The 21,856-nt window shown below is 51.7% G+C and overlaps 1 protein-coding gene across 1 annotated transcript in view; it reads left to right on the top strand.

Annotated features, from left to right (window-relative positions):
- Positions 1 to 21,856, top strand: part of Greb1 (growth regulating estrogen receptor binding 1) — a 57,041-nt gene that overhangs the window by 15,677 nt on the left and 19,508 nt on the right. The window contains exons 6-19 of the mRNA XM_090336217.1: positions 1,918 to 2,046; positions 5,347 to 5,460; positions 5,855 to 5,998; positions 7,649 to 7,831; positions 8,454 to 8,804; positions 10,240 to 10,368; positions 11,438 to 11,566; positions 12,508 to 12,705; positions 13,447 to 13,627; positions 14,674 to 14,869; positions 16,599 to 16,735; positions 18,726 to 19,065; positions 20,469 to 20,584; positions 20,926 to 21,125. Of these exons, the coding sequence (XP_090192343.1) occupies positions 1,918 to 2,046; positions 5,347 to 5,460; positions 5,855 to 5,998; positions 7,649 to 7,831; positions 8,454 to 8,804; positions 10,240 to 10,368; positions 11,438 to 11,566; positions 12,508 to 12,705; positions 13,447 to 13,627; positions 14,674 to 14,869; positions 16,599 to 16,735; positions 18,726 to 19,065; positions 20,469 to 20,584; positions 20,926 to 21,125 (2,547 nt within the window). The remainder of the gene's footprint in view (positions 1 to 1,917; positions 2,047 to 5,346; positions 5,461 to 5,854; positions 5,999 to 7,648; positions 7,832 to 8,453; positions 8,805 to 10,239; positions 10,369 to 11,437; positions 11,567 to 12,507; positions 12,706 to 13,446; positions 13,628 to 14,673; positions 14,870 to 16,598; positions 16,736 to 18,725; positions 19,066 to 20,468; positions 20,585 to 20,925; positions 21,126 to 21,856) is intronic.

The raw sequence follows: 21,856 nt of genomic DNA, 5'->3' as shown, positions 1-21,856 counted from the left end.
TAGGCAGGCAGGCACCCCATTGCTGGAGCCACGCCTCCAGCCTCTTTTTGCGTTGTGCCTGGGCCGTGATCCCCTCCTTTTGCTTCCCTGTGTTGCTGGAGATGGCAGGTGGGCATCACTGGAGCACTCAGCCCCATGCTGCCCCGAAAGCCGGGGTGCCAGGTGGGCGCCACTGTGCCCAGCCATTGGTTGAGTTGGATTGTGTGTTAACTTTTACTCCTGGGCTGTGTGTGAACCACGATCCCTCAATCTCTGCCTCCTAAGTAGTTAGGATTTCGGGCTTGAGCCACCACACTTGGCAAGTAAGTATGACCCCCAGTCCTCATCTAGAATGTTGGGGAAAGCCCTGTCTGCCCAGGTTGCTGGGTGATGTAAGAACTGTGTAAGATGTGACTGTTAGCAGATGCTTGCGCAGCCTGCCCCTTGTCTGGCCCTGCACGGGGCCCTGGCTCTCTGTCTTCCTGGTGTCTGGCCCAGAGCTTCTGAGTCACTGTCATCCCCAGCCCTGTTTTATGAGGCATCGCAAGGATCCTGCAGCATGTCCGTGGTGGGCCTGGAATTCAGACACGGCCCACCAGCTACACACCCTGCCCCATCTCCCTTTTCCCTCCACCCCTCCGCTGCACCCACAGGAAAGAGTTGGTGTGACTCTAGACTCAAGCCTTCCAGGCCATCCTAACTGATTGACTTGAGCAATTTATTATTATTTTTCCTTCCTAGGGATTTGAACTCAGGACCATGTGCTTTCTAGCAAGACACTGCACTGTTTGAGCTCTGTCTTCAGCTCCCATTTTGCTTTACTTTTCAGATAAGGCCCCCCCCCCTTTTTTTTCTTTGCAGGATTCAGAGGCTGTCTTCAAACTATTTCCTCCTAGTGACAGCCTCCCCTGCAGCTTTGAGGACAAGCATATACCACCACTGTCGGACTTACTGGTAGAGGTGGAGTCTGATGTTTTCTTTTGTCAGGGCTGGCCTCCAACCCAGATCCTCCTCCTCTCTGCCTCCTAAGTAGCTGAGATAACAGATAGGAACCACTACATCCAGCTTGGACAACTTCCACAATTAGGCAGCCTCGGGGGACCCGCGCCTGTGTCACCCTGAGAGTTGTACTGAGGAGACAGGCCCTATAAGCAGCCTAGTCTCAGGAATAAAACCTGATGGCTTCCTTGGCTGTAGTTTGACACAAATGTGATCTCTAGAGGGAGAAAGGGGAGGTAGAAGTAATTGGAGAGTCTTGGCCACTCGTATTTCCTGTCCTTTTCTCAGGCTGTGCCTACTGAGCTATGGGCAGAGGCATGTGTGCGTGTGTTCATGTTCACATGTGCTTGTGTATGGGCAGGAATCTCTGTGGCAGTGCATATGTGCTTGTGCCCAGATGTGTGTATGCATATGTGCATGTGTATGAGCAGACAGACATGTCTGTGCATATTTGCATGGGTATGTCAGTAGGGCAGGGTGACAGATCAGCATTCCTGACTTGAGCCAGTGTCTGAGTTAGGTAGCTTGCAGTGGCTCATGCCTGAAATCCAAGCTACTCAAGAGGCTGAAATCTGAGGATTGAAGTTCAACACTAGCCTGGGCAGAAAAGTCCAGGAGTCTTTTACTTCCAATTAACCACCAAGAAAAGCTAGAGGTGGAGCTGTGGCTCACGTGGTAGAGTATCAGTACTGAGCTAAAAGCTAAGGAACAGTGTCCAGGCTCTGAGTTCAAGCCTTAATGCCAGCACAAAGACAGCTTTGGGGGGGAGGGGGCGAGGGAGGGAAAGAAGGAAGGAAGAAAGGAAGGAAGGAAGGAAGGACTGATCCTGACTTGGCAGGACTATAAAGGTAATTGTGAAAACAGAAAGATTTCCTTCTACCTGACTCAGAGCAACCAGTACATTGACTCTCTCTCCACCTTGCTGCTTTTTGCCTGCAGGACCAGCCTGTGACCAAGCCTTGGTGACCACAGCTACAGCACCGGCTGTCTTCAATGGCAAAGGCTCCCCCAAGCACCAGCAGCAGGCAAAGAACAGCCTGTTATCCCTGCCTCGGCCCTCAGCCTTAGGTAGTGCTGTCTGGCCTGGCCTGGTCTGGCTTGGCGGTTGGACCTAGGTGGGAGGGAGGGAGGGGCCACTGGGCTGGGGCAGCTTGGCCTTCAATGCAGCTGGGGCATCATGGCAGGAGCCTCCTGGAGTCCACAAATCACTACCTGGATTTTTTCTGGCTCTACCCAGGATTCCCGTGTGGAGGGACAGCCGGTGAGGGCTGGCTCAGGAGGGCTGGGAAATGTGGAGAAGTAGAGGGGTTTGTGGTATGAGAAAGAACACAGATGTCAGGAGAGATAGAATTAAAGCAAAGTTGGGCCTCTTGCTAGCCAGAAACCTTAGCCTAGCCTCCTGTGCTGTTTCGTGCATGGGAGCTGAGAAGCCATGCTGGGTGAGTAGGAGGGCCAGGGAAGGGCTTTTGGAGTCCTCGCTCACTGGTTCCAGCGCTTGCTGTCAGCTTCAGCCATCGTGCAGGCTGCACTGTTCAGTGAGCTGGTGCTTACGTCATTGTAGCTGGGGAAGTGTCCAGTAGAGGTCTGCAGCAGGAAAGGGAAGAGCAAGAAGGGACGGGGACTCCTGCAGTCCTGGGATTTCAAAGAAGAAAGAAAAAGAAACTACATAGCTAGACACTAATGGGGTAGAGGCTTCTGGCAGCAGGGTGGCAAGGCGGGGCCGGGAGCCAACTCTGCGTGGCCCAGGAAAGCCTCTGAGCAGGGAACAAGCATGTTAGCTGGACAGAACCCTGGACTCCTCCATGCTGGTGGGGTCTCCATTGTGGACCCTCTGTCACTGCCAGCTAGGTCTCTTTGTCCTGTGGCTGTTTCTTTGGGGGCTGAATTCAGGGCAGCCATGACACTGATTTACTTAGTCTCCGAGCGCAGAAGGCCCATGGGGTCAGTGGTGCTCACCTTGTGCTGAGGTCTGTGGGCACCCAGCCTTCACCCCACCCAGCAGGGCACGGGGCCCTCCCTCAGCCTGGGCCCATGGTGTTTGACTTGGAACAGTTGGCCTGTAGAACCCCCTTCTGGGCTGGGCCTTGCAGAGCCCTAGTCTGTGGCACATAGTGGGACTGGAGCTGTACGCATGCTTTTATCCAGAATGGGCAGGAATCAGTCTCCAGCAGCAGTGAGGCCAACTTTGGTTCTTTTTCCATCTGCAGTTCCAGACTGAGCTAGGGAAGGGAGCACAGGTGAGTCAGTAGTGCCCCTAGGTGGTGAGATTCCGGGGGTGCACTCTGGAACACATCTATTCCCTCTTCTAGCTCTTCAGAAATGAATCTTGTAGCCAGATGCCAGTGTCTTATACCTGAGATCCTACCTACTCAAGAGGCTGAGATCTGAGAATCATGTTTCAAAGTCAGCCTGGACAAGAAAGTCCACAAAATGCTTTTACCTCCATTTAACCACAAAAAAGCCTGAAGTGGAGCGGTGGCTCAAAGTAGTAGAGTATTATTCTTGAGTAAAAAACAAAAAAACAAAACCCCAAAACTGAGGGCTGGGCTGGGAGTGTAGCTTAGTGGAGGAGTGCTTGCCTAGCAGGCACTATGCCCTGGGTTCCATTCCTGGGTACCACAAACCCAGGAAAAGCCAGAAGTGGTGCTGTGGCTCAAGTGGTAGAGTGCTAGTCTTGAGCAAAAAGGACAGAGCCCAGGCCTTGAGTTAAGCCCCAGGACTGGCAAAACAAAATTCCCCCAAACAAAAAAAATCAAGGGACAGTGCCCAGGCCTTGAGTTCAAGCTTCAGGACCAGCATAAAAACCAGCCAAACCAGAAATACCTATTGCATGACAGAGAATATCTGTACTTCCAAATGCTTGTGAGGCAGAGGCAGGAGAGTCTGAATCTAGAATCAAAGTTAATGAGACTCTGTCACAATCTCAACAACAAAATACCAGACAAAAGGGCTGGGGGGCATGGCTCAGATAGAGCTCCTGCCTAAAATGTGTGAGGTACTGAGATTAATAAGTAAGAAAAAAAAATTGGGGGCAGGGGGAACAAGCCTAGTGCCAGTGGCTCACTCCTGTAATCCTAGCTACTCAGGAGACTGGGATGTGAGGATTGTGGTTTAAAGCCAGATGGAACAGCAAAGTCTGTGAGACTCTTAATCACAGAAAAAGCTGGGGGTGGCGCTGAGGCTCCTTGAGCAAAAGGAGCTCAGGGACGATGCCCAGATTAGAAAAGAAAAAACAATTAAAAAATAAAACAACTCCTGCCACACATCAACAGAGCCCCTTCAAACCACTTATGCACATGTATGTCCGTATCTAGATAAACGACAGTGATGACGCTGACAGTGGTGGGTATCTGCCCTGTCTGGAGCCTGAATGACATGTGCATAAGTATATTACCACATTCTTTTTTTTTTTTTTTTTTTTTTTTTTTTGCCAGTCCTGGGCTTGAGCTCAGGGCCTGAGCACTGTCCTTGGACTTTCTCAAGGCTAGAGCTCTACCACTTGAGCCTCAGCACCACTTCCGGCTTTTTTCTATGTGGTAACGAGGAATCGAACCCGGGTCTTCATGCATGCTAGGCAAGCACTTTAACCACTAGGCCAAACTCCCAGCCCCTTCCACATTCTTTTTACTCCTGTTGGAACCACCTGCCAAGTAGCGTTTTGGGTTTTTGTTTTTTTTTTTTTTTTTTTTGCCAGTCTCCGGTCTTGAACTCAGGGCCTAAGCACTGTCCTTGGTCTTTCTTAGGGCCTGAGCACAGTCCTTGGGCTTTCTTAAGGCTATCACTCTACTCCTTGAGCCACAGCACCATTTCCGGCTTTTTCTGCGTATGTGGTACTGAGGAATTGAACCCAGGGCTTCATGCATGCTAGGGCAAGCACTCTCCCACTAGGCCACACTCCTGTCCTGGTGGTACTGGGTTTTGAATTCAGGGAATTCCACCTGTGAGACAAGTGTTCTACCAGTTGAACCAAGCCTCTGTCCCCTTTCAACTTTACAGCTAGGATCTCTTGCATTTGGCCAGGCTGGCCTCCCACCACAATCTTCCTATCTCTATCTCCGAAGTAGCTGGGATTATAGGTGTGTGCTACTACTCGGTGTTCTGAGTAGGTTTTATCATTATATTCGAAAGACTTAGTGAGTCTCAGGCTGAGAGAGAGAAATGTCAGATACCAGCACATATTTGGAGGGACGCATTTATAAAGATTGGTAAGATGTTTCCTTTCTTCCTAGATATTTCACTAGATACTTCAACATCCATTTCAAGAGTACAATCGCAAACAATGCCAAATAAGTTTTCTCTAGATTGAGAGAAATTTTATTGAAGCTCATTTCCACTAGCAGCCTAATTATTCCCTGAATTTTTGTCTAGGTATCTTGTCAAACTCTGGGCCACCCAAAAAGCGTCACAAAGGGTGGTCTCCGGAATCACCCTCGGCGCCAGATGGTCCTTGCCCTCCGGGTGGAGGGCACAAAACTAAGTCTGGTAAGTGACTGCGGCCTTACCAGAATCCTCAGCTTGGGCACCAGTGGCAGAGCTGCTGCTGTTGCACACACAGAGTGGAATGCTGACGGAGCAGGTGTGCAAAGACTGACAGCAAAGCTCATGATAAGTTGCTTCCAAGGCCCAGGGTCTTATGGAATGGGAGTTCTTTGATCCTTACAAGATGGGAAGAGAACACCTTTGTCCTTCCAGGGGTGTCCCAGAGGAGGAAGCTGTGTCCTAGGTGGGGACACTGCTTTTAGGGGGTCACTGGTGGTCATGGAGGGCAGTGGATCCGGGCTGGAGGTCAGTTGGTAGCAGTTTGGTAGCTGGCTGGACAGAGAGCCAGTGGGATGTTGTGTGTACCATTTTCCTAACACTCTTGGCATGTTTCTAGAAAGTGCTCCCATGCCCTGCGTTGCCCAGCCTGGTGTGATGGGACCAGCTTCCATGACCTTCCCAGTGGTGGCCCCTGGAGAGCCTGTGTCTGTCCCAGACAATTTGCTGAAAATATGCAAGGCCAAGCCTGTGATATTTAAAGGCAAGTGGTGTGGTGCGGGCAGCCCGAAAGATGCCCCCCAAAAACAAAACAATCAGTCTCTGCTTCTGACACAAATCTAAAATCCTCCCAAAGCCATGGCAGCTGCTGGCACGGTCCTTGCTCAAATGCCTGGAATCACAGAGTCAGCCACGTGGCCACAGAGCCATGTGGCCAAAGCAAGCCAGCTTGCAGTCCCCTTATGCACATCGCTCTGTGTGCATTCCCTGGGCCTTTGCTCACTTTCTCAGTGTACTTAGCTTGGCCACAAGCCACACTAAAGGAGCACCCAGTGGACAAAGAAGTCCTTACCCTGAGGGAAGTCACCCTAGGCTGGTGAAATGGCCTGCTGTTACTCAGAGCCACAAGTCTGTATTTTGTTGTTGTTGTTGTTGTTGTTGTTGTTCGTGGGACTTGAATTCTGGGCCTGGACACTGAGCTCTTCAGCTCAAGGCTACTGCCCTACCCTTGAGCCAAGCCCTACTTCTCGTTTTTTCTTGAGATGAATTGGAGATAAGAGTCTCAGGTCCTTTTGCGCCCAGGCTGGCTTTGAATCTTGATCCTCAGATCTCAGCCTCCTGAGTAGCTAGGATTGCAGGCGTGAGCCACCTCGTCTGGCTATGTGAGACTTTTATCTCTAATTAACCACCAGAAAACCAGAAGTGGTGCTGTGGCTCAAATGGTAGAGCAGTATTAGCTGAAGAGCTCAGGGACATCACCTTTATAACAACATCACCTTTATAATATGTATCACCTTTGTAATAACAATAAAAGTATTTTTTAAGTGACATGTGGTAGCTCATACCTGTAATCCTAGCTACTCAGGAGGCTGAGATCTGAGGATCATGGTTTAACCACCAGAAAACCAGAAGTGGCACTGTGGTAGAGCATAAGCCTTGAGCTGAAGAACTCAGGAACAGTGCCCAGGCAGCGCCCCACCACCCACAAAAAAAAAAAATTAAAAAGAAGTGCAGATGTGGCCTTTGAGCTGGACTGGAGGCAGGGTCAGGATTGGGGTGCATTCCCAGGGCTGGGCTGAACTCATTGCATGGCTGCTAGGCCGTGTGAGCACAGGACCGTGCAGAGCTTGGAGATGGAGGGGCCTGTCCCCGCTCGCGCAGCCGGGAGCTGTGCAGGCCTGCGCTGCGTTCTTGTCGTCTCGAGAAGAGGTCTCCTCATTGTGTTTCCTCCACGCTGTGGCTTTGGCCACTGCCCCAGTTTGTGTCATGGCCATCTTGTAATATGCCAGGTGCTCCAACTCTAGCCTCCTTGTTACCCTTTCCTCTGGCTTCCGTGGCAAACTGCTGTGAGCCCCAAGTACGACACTTGTGGCTCCTTTTTAGGAGGCCTCTCGTGAGCCACCCGCTGTGGCCTCCAGTCCAGGGACCTAGCCGAGCTGGGACTTCATGGGTGACCCAGAGCTGGGCAGACTCCAGTTAGAAACCCAAGGCTCATAGGGCAGCCTCACCACAAATACCCCAGCTCTGCTGCTAATGAAAGTTTGCAGCGGTGTCCCAATCTGAGGTACCCCAGAAACGGGGTCCTCGAGACACCTCTCTCGTGCAGCTCATCTGTCCCCCCTGGATTAGGAGACCTGGGGCCACAGTGGCACCTCAGGCTGACTGCCAAGCCCCTGCGTTTCTCCCTCTGCAGGCCACGGGACCTTCCCGTACCTCTGCGGGAACCTGAACGACGTGGTGGTGAGCCCGCTGCTGCACGCGTGCTACCAGAACTCGCAGTCTGTCTCCAGGGCCTATGAGCAGTATGGCGCCTCCGTCCAGCCCATCTCCGAGGAGATGCAGCTGCTGCTCACCGTCTACTACCTCGTCCAGCTGGGTGAGCAGGGGCCACAGGCGGGCTGCACCCCACCTGCTGATCTGAGGCTCAGGGAAGCAGCAGGGGAGGTGGAGGACAGGCGGGATGGGTCTACATGGAGTGGATCTAGACTTTCCTGGGAAGATCTGTGCAAGAGACCTGGAGGAGCCTTGTGGGGTGCTGGGGGTCGGGTGGGGAGGGGGGGTAAGGGAGGGGGAGCAGGGAGCATGTCCAGAGAAGTGAATGTTTTGGATATATGGGTGTAGGCAGGATGTAAAGCTTAGTTCAACAAGGCCTGGTGCCAGGGTGCATCGAGGAGGTGGGGGGAGGTTGACTCAGGAGCTAGTGAAGCAAAATGTTTGTGGGGCTGGTCACCTGTCCCTGAAGCTGGAGTGTCGTGGAGGGACACTGGTGGTGACAGGATGATGCAGTTGTGGCTGTGTATGCCGTGCCTGTACTGGGACCTGAACTCAGGGTCTGGTGTGCTTGCTCAGCTTTTTTGCTCTTGTTGGGGCTTCTAGTTGTAGATTGTGTTAGCCTAGTTGCACACACAACACACACACACACACACACACACACACACACACACACACACACTCGCACACACTCACACTCTGAAGCCCCGTGTGTTCTTATCCTGCAGCGGCTGACCAGGTGCCGCTGATGGAGGACCTGGAGCAGATCTTCCTGCGTTCCTGGCGGGAGTCGCACCTGACGGAGATCCGCCAGTATCAGCAGGCGCCCCCGCCGCCCTACTCTGCAGGCCCCGGCCTTGTGGCCCCCGTCACCTCGGCGCAGCTGCCCTGGCTGGCCGGCCTGGCCGCCAGCTCCTGCAATGACAGCGTGCATGTCATTGAGTGTGCGTCCTCCCTGGCAGAGGGCCTGGCCGAGATGTTCCGGCTGCTCATCGAGGGCAAACTCGCCAAGACCAACTATGTGGTCATCATCTGTGCCTGCCGAAACGCCGCCATCGACTCCTGCATCGCTGTCACGGGTGGGTGGGTGGGTAAGCCCTGGCCCCCTCTTGGCTGACAGGAAACCAGAAGCGGGGCTTTGTAGGAAGGCTTCCTGCCTGAGTGCAGGGCGCAATGCCCTGATTGTGCTGTGGGACAATAAATGAACCTGCTAAATCAACACACACACACAGACATACACAGACCCACACACACACAGACATACACAGACCCACATACACATAGACACACAGACACACACACACACATAGACACAGACACACATAGACACACAGACACACATACACAGACACACACACAGACACACACATATAGATACAGGCACACACACACACACACACACACACACACACACACACACACACACACACACCTTTGAAAACCTGCTATGTATAGCCACTGGGGCTGGGCTGGGCTAAGGACTGTCCGTGTCATGAGGGTTCATATCTGGGGAAGTGTACATGCTTTTTTGGACTGGTGTGTGTGGGGGGGTGGGGCTTGAACTCAGGACCTTACACTCTTGCTTGGGTTGTTTGCTCAAGGCTGGAGCTTTCCCAATTAAGTCATACCTCCACTGCTGGGCTCTTAGTAGTTTCATTGGAGATAAGAGTCTCAGGGACTTTCCTGTGTAGGCTGGCTTTGAACCATGATCCTCAGACTCAGCTTCCTGACTGGCTAGGAATTGCAGGTGTGAATCACCAGCACCCAACTGTTTTGGACTTATAAGTGTTCATGAGTGTGGTACATTTTTACATTTTTGTACATTTTAGTTTTTTTTTTTTGCTGGTCCTGGGGCTTGAACCCCAGGACCTGAGCACTGTCCTTGGGCTTTTTCAAGGCCAGGGCTCTACTACTTGAGCCACAGCAACACTTCTGCCTTGTTCTGTGTATGTGGTACCGAGGAATCGAACCCCGGTCTTCAGGCATGCTAGGCAAGCACTCTACCACTAGGCCACACTCCCGGCCCCTGTACTTCTTTTTTTTCTCATACTTTTTATTTATCTAAAAAATGCACCCTGCTCCTCTGCCATGCCTCGTGTGTTCGCCTGCATTCTTTGGTATGAAATTGCTTCGGATGAATTTTCCCCTGAATCTGAGTGGTTCTTTCCATGTGTCTGGCATAGTTCATGTGTGGTACCTCACACCAGGCCATTGAGGCCAGCGCTGCCATTAGCGGCTCAGGCAAAGGAGGGGTGGACGTGGAGGGCTGGGAGACGTTCCGGTCTGCAGGGCATGGGGAGGAGAGAGGAGTGTCTCTGTGATCTCACCTTAGTCACTCTCGTCCTCCCATCTGCTCTACCGGGACCGGGCAACGTAAGAAGTTGTCTCATTCAACCTGCAGCAACTCCTGCTGTTTGCCAGGATTGGTGCACGCTTGGGTATGGGCAGAGAAGCCTCGTTTGACCTCAGGGTGGAGGATGAGGCTCGGGACAGCTAGCTCTGCTTGCTTTCCAGGCAAATACCAAGCCCGGATCCTCTCGGAGAGCCTGCTCAGCCCTGCGGAGTACCAGAGGGAGGTCCATTATGAACTGGTTACCGGTCAAGTGGACTCCCTGGGGACCTTTTTCAGCACCTTCTGTCCAGGTAGCTTTGGCCGAGTGGTGCATGCGTGCATTGAAAAGGCAGGAATAAATGTGGAGCAGAGGTGGCTCCGGCTCCATCTCAGTGGACGAGTGTGACCTGCTCAAGTCCAGTCTGTGGTGTCTGCTTCTCATGGACATGCTGGCAGGTCCACCTCTTGCCTGATGACTTCTGGCTGCTGACACTTCCTGCTTGGGCAATGCAGCTCTCCAGGGGTGGAGTGGGGATGCTTGTGACTCCCTTCCCCTCCCCTCCCCTCCCTTCCTCTTCCCTTCCCTTTCCTAGAACTTGAACTCAGAGCCCAGGCTCTTAGCATATTTATTCAAGGCAAGCACTCTACCACTTGAGCCACAGTTGCACTTAAAACTTTTTGGTGGTTAGATTTCCTTCCTTCCTTCCTTCCTTCCTTCCTTTCTTTCTTTCTTTCTTTCTTTCTTTCTTTCTTTCTTTCTTTCTTTCTTTCTTTTCTTTCTTTCTTTTGTCAGGCATGGGGCTTTAACTCTGGAACTGGACGTTGTTCCTGAGCTTTTCAGCTCTAGGCTCCCGCCCTACCCCTTGAGCCACAGCACCACTCTTGGTTTTCTAGTGGTTGATTGGACTTAAGAGTCTCATGGACTTTAGTGCCTGGGCTGGCTTTGAATCACAATCCTCAGATCTCAGCCTCTTGAGTAGCTAGAATTGCAGGCATAAGCCACTGCACCTCAGACTTTTTTAATCAGGTTGGCTTTGAACTATGATCCTCAGATCTCAGCCTTCTGAACAGCTGGGATTACAGGTGTGAGCCACCAGCACCTGGCTGTTTTCTGTATTTAGTGCCTTTTCCTCTCTCTCTGTCTCAGACAGACTTGGAATTCTTCCTCTCTGTCCTTGATTGCTCCTCTTACTCTGCGCTGGCATAGGGCATGTTGTGGCATGAGTCACCTTGTGAACCTGTCTGGGTCTTGGTCTACATGTCAGCCTCTGTATCCTATCACTGAGGCCCAGGCTCGGTGCTGCCTGCTGAGTCCATCGTCACGGTACTGAATGTCACTCCACTGGAAACCCATTTCTATTTGTTCTCTGTTTTGGGCAGAGGGTGACATTGATATTTTGCTGGACAAATTTCATCAGGAAAACCAAGGCCGTAGTTCTTCCTCGCTCAGTGTCTCCTCTGTGGCTAAAGCAGCAGCCCTGGATGTCAGCGGGGCACCCATGTGCACAAGTGAGTGACATGAAAGGCACAGGTGGGCATGAGAAGATGGAGTGAAAGGTAGAGTAAGAATGGTGGGCATAGGCGGGAACAGGGGAAGGAGATAGGAAATGGCACTGATAGGGATGGAAAGGGAGACGTGGATATAGATGTGCCCAGGAGACCCCAAAGAGGAAGCCTTGGCCTCGACTCGGGGTGCAGGGGGGGTCATTGGTGTACATTCAACTGGAAGCCAAAGCAAAGCCAGAAGTACAGGTAGAAGACACAGTGTCACCTTACCATTTAGGTAGACCTGAAAGTTAACTTGAATGTAGTTGGAAAGAGAACCATCTCAAGCCATCTTCCTGATTTGTATGAGAGAGTGCATCTTTAGTACCTTTGAATATGTTGTGGGAATTTCATAGTCACATGAATTTCTGAGGAGCTGTGATGGTTACATTCTCCTCTGGGGAACTTGTAACCCTCTTCTGAAGACCAGGGTCAGGTCCGTCTCCATAGACAGACAGGCACGGTTTCCTCTGTGCTTCTCAACTTAATAATTAATTAATTAATGTCCCTGTGGGGCTTACACAGGGTCTGGGCACTGTCCATTAGCATTTTGAGCCACAGCTCCACTTTCAGCTTTTTGCTGGAAAGAGTTTCTTAGGTTTTTCTTCCCTGGGCTGGCTTTACCCACGGTCCTGAGATCACAGCCTTCTGAGTCCTGGGTTTACAGGCAGGAGCCCCTGGCCCCTGGCTTCTGCAGTAGTGTTCAGTGGAGATGCATTAGAGGTGACCCCATGGGGAGATGCTGAGGGAAGGCCCCTCATGGGCGTATTCTGCTTTCTTGCATCTGCACTGCTTTGTGTGGGGGGTTGGGCTCCCTCCCCACCCCCTGGACTGGAGGGGGTGGGCAGAAGCTGCCTCTGCCTCCCTCACCTCTGCTCCCTCACCTGGCCCACCTCCGGCTCCAGGTTACCACCTGGAGCCCCGTGGTGTCGGGCCCTTCCAGCTAGCTGTGGCCCAGAAGCTCCTGTCTCACGTGTGCTCCATTGCGGACTCCAGCACCCAAAATCTGGATTTGGGATCCTTCGAGAAGGTGGACTTTCTCATTTGCATCCCGCCATCAGAAGTGACCTACCAGCAGACGGTCTTGCACGTCTGGCACTCAGGTCAGGGCCCGCTGGGGAGAAGAGTCCAGATTCACTTCAATGCGTGTGCGAATGTGGATACCATTCTTGGCTAGATGGAGCAGGTGTTACCACCCCCATTCTGCAGATCGCGGAAGAGAGATGCTCAGAGGCCATGTTTTATCTCAACATCGTTTGGTAAATGACAAGCAGGTGCGCGTCACCTGTGCCACTGCTCACAGGCCGCCTGTTTTGCCGATGTATTGGATGGTGGTGTAACTATCCAGATGGCCTTTGGCAGAATCAAGACTCTCCAGTCCTGGTAAAACCAAGTCTGGAACTTTTGCTGTGTCCCTTCCAGTTGAGTGTCCTGGGCAACAGTAGCTGCTTTCTATCTCACCCATCTGTGTTCCTGTCCTTTCAAGGTTGTAATTAAATATAAAATGCACAGGGCAATGTCTCAACTCCCAGGAGTCCCTCTGCTGGCCTCTGGGGCCTGTTGTGCACATTGAGAGGCCACTTTGCTGGGTGCAGTCTTGTTTTACCCTGCTCTGGAGCAGCTTCATGGGACCCCTGGCTTTGTGAGCCCCACCGGGGGTGGGGGGGCTGGTGTGTGCACTCTTGTGGGTAGGAGGCAGGCCTCTCTGTAGGAGCCTCCTGCTTGCCACATCTCTGCAGCTCGGACCTGGCTCTGCACTGGTCCTGAGGGAGACGGTGCCCAGCGTCCATGAAGAACGCACCCGGGGTGATGCCAGAGTTACTGATGTGTCCTCCTGCTTGCAGGGGTTTTGCTGGAGCTCGGCTTGGAGAAGGAGCCCATGACCAAGCAGAGAGTGGAGCAGTATGTTCTGAAGCTGGATGCAGAAGCCCAGACAAAATTTAAGGCCTTTGTGCAAAACTCCTTCCAGAACCCTCACACACTCTTCGTTCTGATCCACGACCATGCCCACTGGGATCTCGTGAGGTTAGACTGACAGGTCCATGGTCAACCTTCCAAGTGTGGATGCCACTTGGGGCTGAGGGCATGAAGCAGATGTGGGCTGGGGCCGGGCACTGGCAGTGTTTTCCAGGCACTTAGGGTTCACCTGCTGCAACCTCAGAAATTTTCTGATAGAGGGCACTGGAGAAAGGGGCACTGTGTTCAGAGTCAGGGCTGAGTGGGGTGGGGGTGTTAGTGGCAAGGTCCGGGGTCTGAGCGTCCGAGGTGCTGAGGCTGTTCATTTAAAATCAATCAAATAAAATAAATGGACAAGTTTCACATGGGTCCCACAGGATTCCACGGGTTCTGATCTCCAGGGAACCAGGCTTAGGCTATATGGATAGACATGAGGGCCAAAGGAGGACTGGGCCAGGTCACAGAGCTCAGCTTTGATTTCCATGGATGCATAGACAGTTCGAGCTGGCCAGGCTTGGAGGATAATAATTTATAACCCAGAGATTTGAACAGTCTTAAACTGTAGCAAATTATGACAGTCTTAAAGTGATAGAGAAAGCTAGCTTGGAGGTAAGTTTCTCAGAGTGGTTTCCAGCCACTAGGAAGCACTGACTTTTTCCCCATCTTCTGGATTTATAGAGTGCCATTGTCCCACTGAGGACACCGAGTGGGGCCTGTATTACAGATCGTGGACCAAAGAGCCTCCTGTCGCCTCTAACTTTAGGATGTTTCCTAGCTCGTATGTCCTGTCAGTGGGACGTGAAGAGTCTCCTTCCTTCTCCCCTGCTCCTCCGTCATGAAGGAGACAGGCCCACAATCAGCCTGGATCAGATTCGAGTAGACTGTGTAACCAGCAGGAAATCCTTTATAGCCACCGGTACTCATAAATACTCATATTGAGTAGATAGACCCCTGATAGGTCCCGAAAGGTCTATCATTTCCTTTTTATTTTCTTAGTCACAGGCAAAGCCACAGGCTTCAACTGCAGACATAGTTGGGGGACAGTTACATATTTATGGAACTCGAAAACAGTATTGATAATTTGACTTACTCTTCCTTCTCCTTTTCCCCCTCAGCAGTGCTGTTCATAACCTCTATTCTCAAAGTGACCCGACCGTGGGCTTGGTGGACAGATTGCTCAACTGCAGGGAAGTGAAGGAGGCCCCCAACATCGTGACTCTCCACGTGACTTCCTTCCCATACGCCCTGCAGACCCAGCACACGCTCATAAGCCCCTACAATGAGATCCACTGGCCCGTCTCCTACAGTAATGTGAGTGCGTCCAGAATGCTGCACTTTGCGTGTAGTTAAGTTGCGTTTAGCACAAGTCTTGAGCCCTGGGGTTGGGGAGGAGAGGATCTTTGATTTGACTCAAGGTTAGGTTTAAATTCTTGCTTTAATTTTTCTTGGTGCCACTACTGGGGCTTGAACTCACAGCTTTCACCTAGCTCTTAATCAAGGCTAGCACTCTGTCACTTGAACCACAGCTCTACTTCTACCTTTTTGGTGGTTACTTGGGAGATGAGAGTCTCATAAACTTTCCTGCCCAGGCTGGTTTTGAACTGAGATCCTCCGATCTCAACATCCTGAGTAGCTAGGATTACAGGTGTGAGTCACTGGTGCCCAGCTGTTCCTGGATTTTTTGTCATGTTTCTATGGACAGCCAGTTTCACAGTCTCCCTTTTCAGACTGAATATGTACTGGGAGTTTGGTTTTTAGTTTATTACCTGCCATTTTCTCCTCAAAATAAAGGACTAGAGCAAGTCTGGTTAGCTGAATTTTAGCTAACTGCACAAAGAATGAATAACTTGGAATTCTTGAGAGCATCTGAGGCTTTCTAAGAATATGGATGTGTGGCTTCAGTGCCAGGACTCACTCAGTGATGGTGGCATCGCTGGTGGATCATCGCTGTCCGCAGAGTTCACTGTCTTTGTGAATTCCAGGGAAAGGATGTGCTGGGAGGATTTCTGACACACAGACAGGCAGAGAGAATGGGGAGGGGATGGGATGATTGCCCAAGACCATGGTAGAGCTGGGATGTAACCCAAGCACTGGCTGCTTGACACAGTTGCTTAACTGCTCTGCTGTTTGAGAGTCAAGTTCACCATCTTTGTATTTTGAACAATGTCCTCCAGCTTTAACATGTTTGGAATTTTATGTTAGTGTAAGATGGGTTAGAAAAATTGTTTTTCTTGCTGAATTTAATAGCATTTGAATGCAAGACAGTTTATGTGCTTATTCCTAGAACCAGTTTAAAAATATGGGAAGAAGAGGATTAAAAATTGTGTGTGTGTGTGTGTGTGTGTGTGTGTGTGTGTGTGTGTTGGTCCTAGACACAAGCTCAAAGCCTTGTCTTCTCACTTAGCTTTTGCACTCAGGCTAGTGCTCTACCACTTAACCACACTTTCCTCCCTTCTTTATGCTGGTTAATTGGAGAGAAACATCTCTTAGACTTTTCTGCCTTGGCTGGCTTTGAACTGTATTCTTTAGATTTGAGGCTTCCCAGTAGCTAGAATTACATTTCCTTTTTCTAGTCATGAGGCTTGAACTCCAGAGCCTAGGCACTGTCCCTGAGCTCTTTTGCTCAAGTCTAGCTCTCTGCCACTTGAGCTATGGCACCACTTCTGGTTTTCTGGTTACTAGTTAGAGATGCAAATCTCACAGATTTTCCTGCCCAGGCTGGCTCTGACCCGTGATCCTCAGACTTCAGCTTCCTGAGTAGCTAGGACTACAGGTGAGAGCCACCAGTGCCAGGTTTAGGATTATATTTTTAATCGGAAAAGATAAGGCGGATCTCTCTAGTGAAGTCCCTGGGGCCAAATGAATGGCAAGCTGGTTGGCGGGGCTGCACCATCCTTAAAGTCCAGCTGGTCTTTGCTCTGTGTCTGCAGAACGAAGTTGGCAGAAGACAACCCAGGGAACTTCGGGTTCACCCACAGTGACCATGCTGGCACCCGAGCCCGGACTTCCTACGCATGGCCTGTGCTCTTGTGTGTTTCAGGGTATGGACTTATATCATGAGAATAAGAAGTACTTTGGACTGTCTGAGTTCATCGAGTCCACCCTGTCAGGACACAGCCTTCCCTTGCTCAGATATGACAGCTCCTTCGAGGCCATGGTGACAGCCCTCGGGAAAAGGTACGGATCTGGCTATGGAGTTATGCCATGTGCTCAGGGCTTGGGCCAGGAGAGCAGAGGTGTGTGCTACCTGCCTGGGCTTTCAGGAAGGCGTCACTCCCTCCCCCCCTCCCTGGGTGACTCAGTCTCCCCATTAAAGATGAAAATGGGCAGAAGCACACTGGGATGTTTCTGGAGCTGAGTGTTTGTGGATCCATAGAGGACAGAGGGGAGCCGCCATGGCTTCAAAGGAAACAGATTGATGGGCTTCATGGCTGCAGGCACCTGGTGAGTTGTGAGCACTCACTACTCATTGATTCTGCCCTCCTTTCCCTGTCTCAGGACAGCTGCTGCTGCTGCTGCTGCTGCTGCTGTTCTCATTTTGAAAAGGAAGAGACAGATTCAGAGAGACTCTTCCATGTCTCTTTTAACCCCATCACAACATATCTCATTTTCCATAGGAAATAAACTGAGGCTAAGAGGCACCGAAAAACTGCTCACATCACACTGTGTGCTTTGTGCCCAGCTATGGTATATAGGTGTTCTCTACAGAACAGAACGAGAGACCTGCCACAGATACCAGGCCTCTCACCTGCACGGGGCTGAAAACTGACGTGTGTTTCTCCACCTGTGTTTCAAGGTGTCCCCCACAGGCTGGATGTTAACAGCTGTTGAGTCAGAAGGGGTTGAGTGCTTCAAGATCTTTAAGAAACAGAGTTAATAATAGCAAAACGTCTCTGTGAGCTCTTCAGCTCAAGGCTACTGTCCTACCCTTGAGCCATGGCACCACTTCTGGTTTTCTAGTGGTTAATTGGAGATAAGCCTCACAGGGTCTTTTTTAGTGCCTGGGCAGGCTTTGAACCTTGATCCTCAGATCTCAGCCTCCTGATAGCTAGGATTACAGGCATGAGCCACCTTACCTGGCAAGTCTTTGCTCTTAAACACTGCTAGTGGAACTGCATTTAATCTAGTCCTGTCTCTGCTCTCTGCTGAGGCTAAGCCCTCTGAAGCAGTGTCTGCAGAGCCCCAGGTACAGTATACTAACCATGAGAGACCAGTGTGTGATTCCTTCCTGCCCTACAGCAACCAAAGATTTCTTCCCTTGCCTGTGGGTAGTTTCCTCACCTGTATGCAGTGCTTGACCAAGACTCCTGGAGGATTTGGAGAGGGGGTGGGTCCCTTGCTGATTTCTTTTTGTGCACACAGCCTGGGGTTTTGGGGGCTTTCAAACTTGGGGAACTTGCTGAGTTTTGCCTAACCTCCTCATTCCTGATCATATCCTGAAGACTCTTTCCAAGCAGAAGTGGCGGGGTGGGCGAAGGGAACCCCTCACCTCATTTGTGTCATGTTGCGGGATATTCCCTGTGTTGAGTACACTCGCTTCCTAAATCTGCCTCAAGTGCGAGGACCAATCTGGTCCCTTAATCTCAGAAGGAAGCAGCAGAAGTCTAGTCTGTTTTCTTTCTCCTGCTCCAACAGTGTAGGTGGTGGTGCCATCGGCCCCCGCCTTGGCCTCGGTGTGGGGACCCATGAGCTATGACTGTCTTGATCTGTAATCCATCTGCTGGATTAGATCATGTTTAGTTCTGTTTCTGGGAACACTCTGTCATTGACCCGAACGCTCCCCGAGTCTGGGGAGCACGGTAGCCACCTTTGCGTGTGATTCTGTGTCTCTTGGGAACTGGGGTAAGTTCATGTTGCACCTGATATTTGACTTCACAGGCATGCATTTCATGCATTCCTCTGTCACTGAAAACATACGTCAGGCAGCTAAAAATGCTAACTGAGGCAACAACAAGCTGAGGCTTTTGTCCCCGGGCTGGAAGGAATGAAGGGATTGCCCCCTGGCTCTCCCAGGCTGTGGCTGGGGTGTCGGCAGCAGCTTCCTTCCACAGGCAGCGCTCCTTGTCTGTGATGTGGTGTTGCAGGCAAGGCCGAGGCGCCCGGGCCCCGCTGGCAGCCATGGGCCCTGGGCCTGGGGTCACGGGCCGTGTCTCTGTGTTCCCTGCAGGTTCCCCCGCCTGCACAGCGCGGTGATCAGGACCTTTGTTCTCGTGCAGCACTACGCGGCTGCCATGATGGCGCTGAGTGGCCTCCCGCAGATGAAGAACCACACGTCGGTGGAGACGCTGGAGATCACGCAGAACCTCCTCAACTCCCCGAAGCAGTGCCCCTGCGGCCACGGGCTCATGGTGTTACTCCGGGTGCCCTGCTCGCCCCTGGCGGCCGTGGCCTACGAGCGGCTGGCCCACGTGCGGGCGCGGCTGGCCCTGGAGGAGCACTTCGAGATCGTCCTGGGCAGCCCCAGCTCCGGCATCACCGTGGGCAAGCACTTCGTGAAGCAGCTCAAGGTGGGCGCAGGCCCGGGGCTGCCCGGGGACAGCCACGACAGGGCGTCCCGGAGGGGGCTCCGGGTGACCTCGTGCTGGGGTCCCCCCTCCACGTCCTCTCCTGCGTCCCTGCCTTTCACCCCTTGCCCTCATGGCACCCCCGATGTGCTCTTCTGTTTCTGGGGGTGCATATGGTTTAGTTGATCTCGTCACCCACAGCACTGGGCTCTGTCTTCAGGCAAGAAGATGGAAAGAGTGAACCGGTGGGAAACAGAAAGGATGTAGCGGGAGGGGCAGAAACAAATGAGGATTCTGTTTCTCCCAGAGGATGGGCTGTTCAACCGCTCTGGAAAGCAGTGTGGAGGTTCCTCAGAAGACTAGTGGTACAGTGCTTGCCTAGCAATGCATGAAGACCCGGGTTCAATTCCTCGGTACCACATACATAAGAAAAAAGCCAGAAGTGGTGCTGAGGCTCAAGTGGCAGACCACTAGTCTTGAGGAAAGCCCAAGGACAGTGCTCTTGCCGTGAGTTTAAGCCCTAGGACTGGCAAAAAAAAAAGATTAAACATAGAGCTCTCCTGTGACCCAGCAATCCCACTTCTGGGCATCTACTCAAATATCTCGAAACAAAGCCATACTAAACCAACCAGCACAACTATGTAACTATGTTCATTGCAGCATTATTACGATAGCTAAGATATGGAACCAACCCAGATGCCCCTCAGTAGATGAGTGGAGCATGAGGATGTGCTACAGTTACACCATGGAATTCTATGTTGCCATCAGAAAGAATGACACTGCCCCATTTGTAAGGAAATGCAAAGACTTGGAAAAGTGCTTCCTTTTTTTTTAAAAAAAAGTTACAACTTTATTATTATTAGGGTGTCTACAGAATGGTTACCATTTCCCAAGTCATGTGATGAGTACCTTTTTTGGGGGGGGGGAACAGGGTCACCCCCTTCCGTTACTTTACCAAATTTCCCCTTCTCATCCTTACCCACAGATTTACATTCCATACTGAATACCATGAGACTGATTTGCCCTTTCCTTCTGCTCTTTCCTGATCTCTCTTTTTGCCCCTCCCCAAAAGAAAAACAAAAAACAAAACAAAAAAGAAACAACCCTCAATGAAACACCATCAGCAGCAGCAGTAACAAAACCCACGTTTCCATTTCCTGGGATTTGTTTCACTAAATACCATGTTAGACACTGTGAGCAGTGCCTTTGGTTCCTCCCCAAGGCTCTTCTATATTCTGACTGTGTGTGCATGTCCACCTTCCACACACGAGAGAAAACATCCCCGCCTCCATTTTCCCAGGGACTTTCCAGAGCCTTAAGCCGGGGGACAGTGTGGTGCCCTGGGCTGGGGCCATACTCCTTCAGGTGTAGAGGCTCCCAGCTTTCTCACCATTTCCTGTCTGCAGATGTGGCAGAAAATCGAGGATGCTGAGTGGAGGCCTCAGACCTACCTGGAGTTGGAAGGCCTGCCATGTATTCTCATCTTCAGTGGGATGGACCCGCATGGGGAGTCCCTGCCCAGGTAAGCTGCTACCCGCCTCGCTTAGCCTGGAGCCCAGGCTGCACCACCACTGCCCAGCTCTAGGTGGCACCATCCTGGTGGTCCTCCAGCATTGGCAAGGCAGTGTGTCTGGGATGGCTTCCAGCTTCTCTCAGGGCGCCACTAACCCGGGAGGGGGTTATTGCCAGGCTCTGTGGGTGAAGGCCCTGTAGCTGCAGTAGTGGTTTGGGGCCACCTGAGCTACACTGAGCATTTGTCCAGAGAGTGAATGTCCTGATAGCTGTGTTCCTGAAGTAGTCACGGCCATCGTTCTCGTGTGCTCCGGGGGAAAGCCCATGCAAACGCCCTGTGTACCTTCCCAGGTCGCTGCGATACTGCGACCTGCGCCTGATCAATTCCTCGTGCCTGGTGAGGACAGCCTTGGAGCAGGAGCTGGGCCTGGCTGCCTACTTCGTGAGCAGTGAGATGCCGCTGGAGAAGGGCACCAGGAATGAGGCCCTGGAGAGTGACGGGGAGAAACTGAGCAGCACTGACAACGAGGATGAGGAGCTGGGAGTGGAAGGTGAGGGTGGCCCAGAGGTACTGGGGCTCTTGCCACACGTCCTACAGGGCCTCGGGTCCTGGAGGCTGCCTGCACCTGTGTAGGAGGAGCATCTGTGGAAGTCTGATGTTTTTTAAACCTCCCTCTTTTTTTTTGGTGGAAGATGGAAATCCCAAAAGGTTCTTCTAGACTTCCTGAAAACGTAAGAAGAAAAATACTTTCTGCTGACCACTGGTGGCAGATTATACCTGCAGTCCCAGTCACTCAGGAGGCTGGAATCTGAAGATCACAGTTCAAAGCCAGCCTAGGTAGTAAAGTCCATGAGATTTAGTTCAAGCCTCAGTATCAGCACACAAAAGAACTGTACTTTCGGGGCCGGGAGTTTGGCCTACTTGATAGAGTGTTCGCCTAGCATGCATGAAGACTCAGGTTCAATTCCTTGGTACCACATACATAGAAAAGCCAGGAGTGGTGCTGTGGCTCATGTGGTAGAGCTCTAGCCTTGAGAAAAGACCAAGGACAGTGCTCAGGCCCTGAGCTCAAGCCCAGGACTGGCAAAAAAAAAAAAAAAAAAAAGTATACTTTCCTAAGGTTCAAGATACACTTTATAGTGTATCTTGAACAGCATGATTACACTTGTTCACTCTCCTCCCTCTCTCCCTCCCTCCCCTCCCTTTCTGTGCCCCCCCACACCTCTCAATCCTCTATAAATTGGGGATTTCAGGGCTGGGCCCCGGCTTCCCTGCACACCA

This window comes from Megascapheus bottae, chromosome 7 (assembly GCF_031878675.1).
Source record: "Megascapheus bottae isolate mThoBot1 chromosome 7, mThoBot2.hap1, whole genome shotgun sequence".
Classification (NCBI taxonomy): Eukaryota; Metazoa; Chordata; class Mammalia; order Rodentia; family Geomyidae; genus Megascapheus; species Megascapheus bottae.
This window is presented reverse-complemented; position numbering and strand designations above follow the sequence as displayed.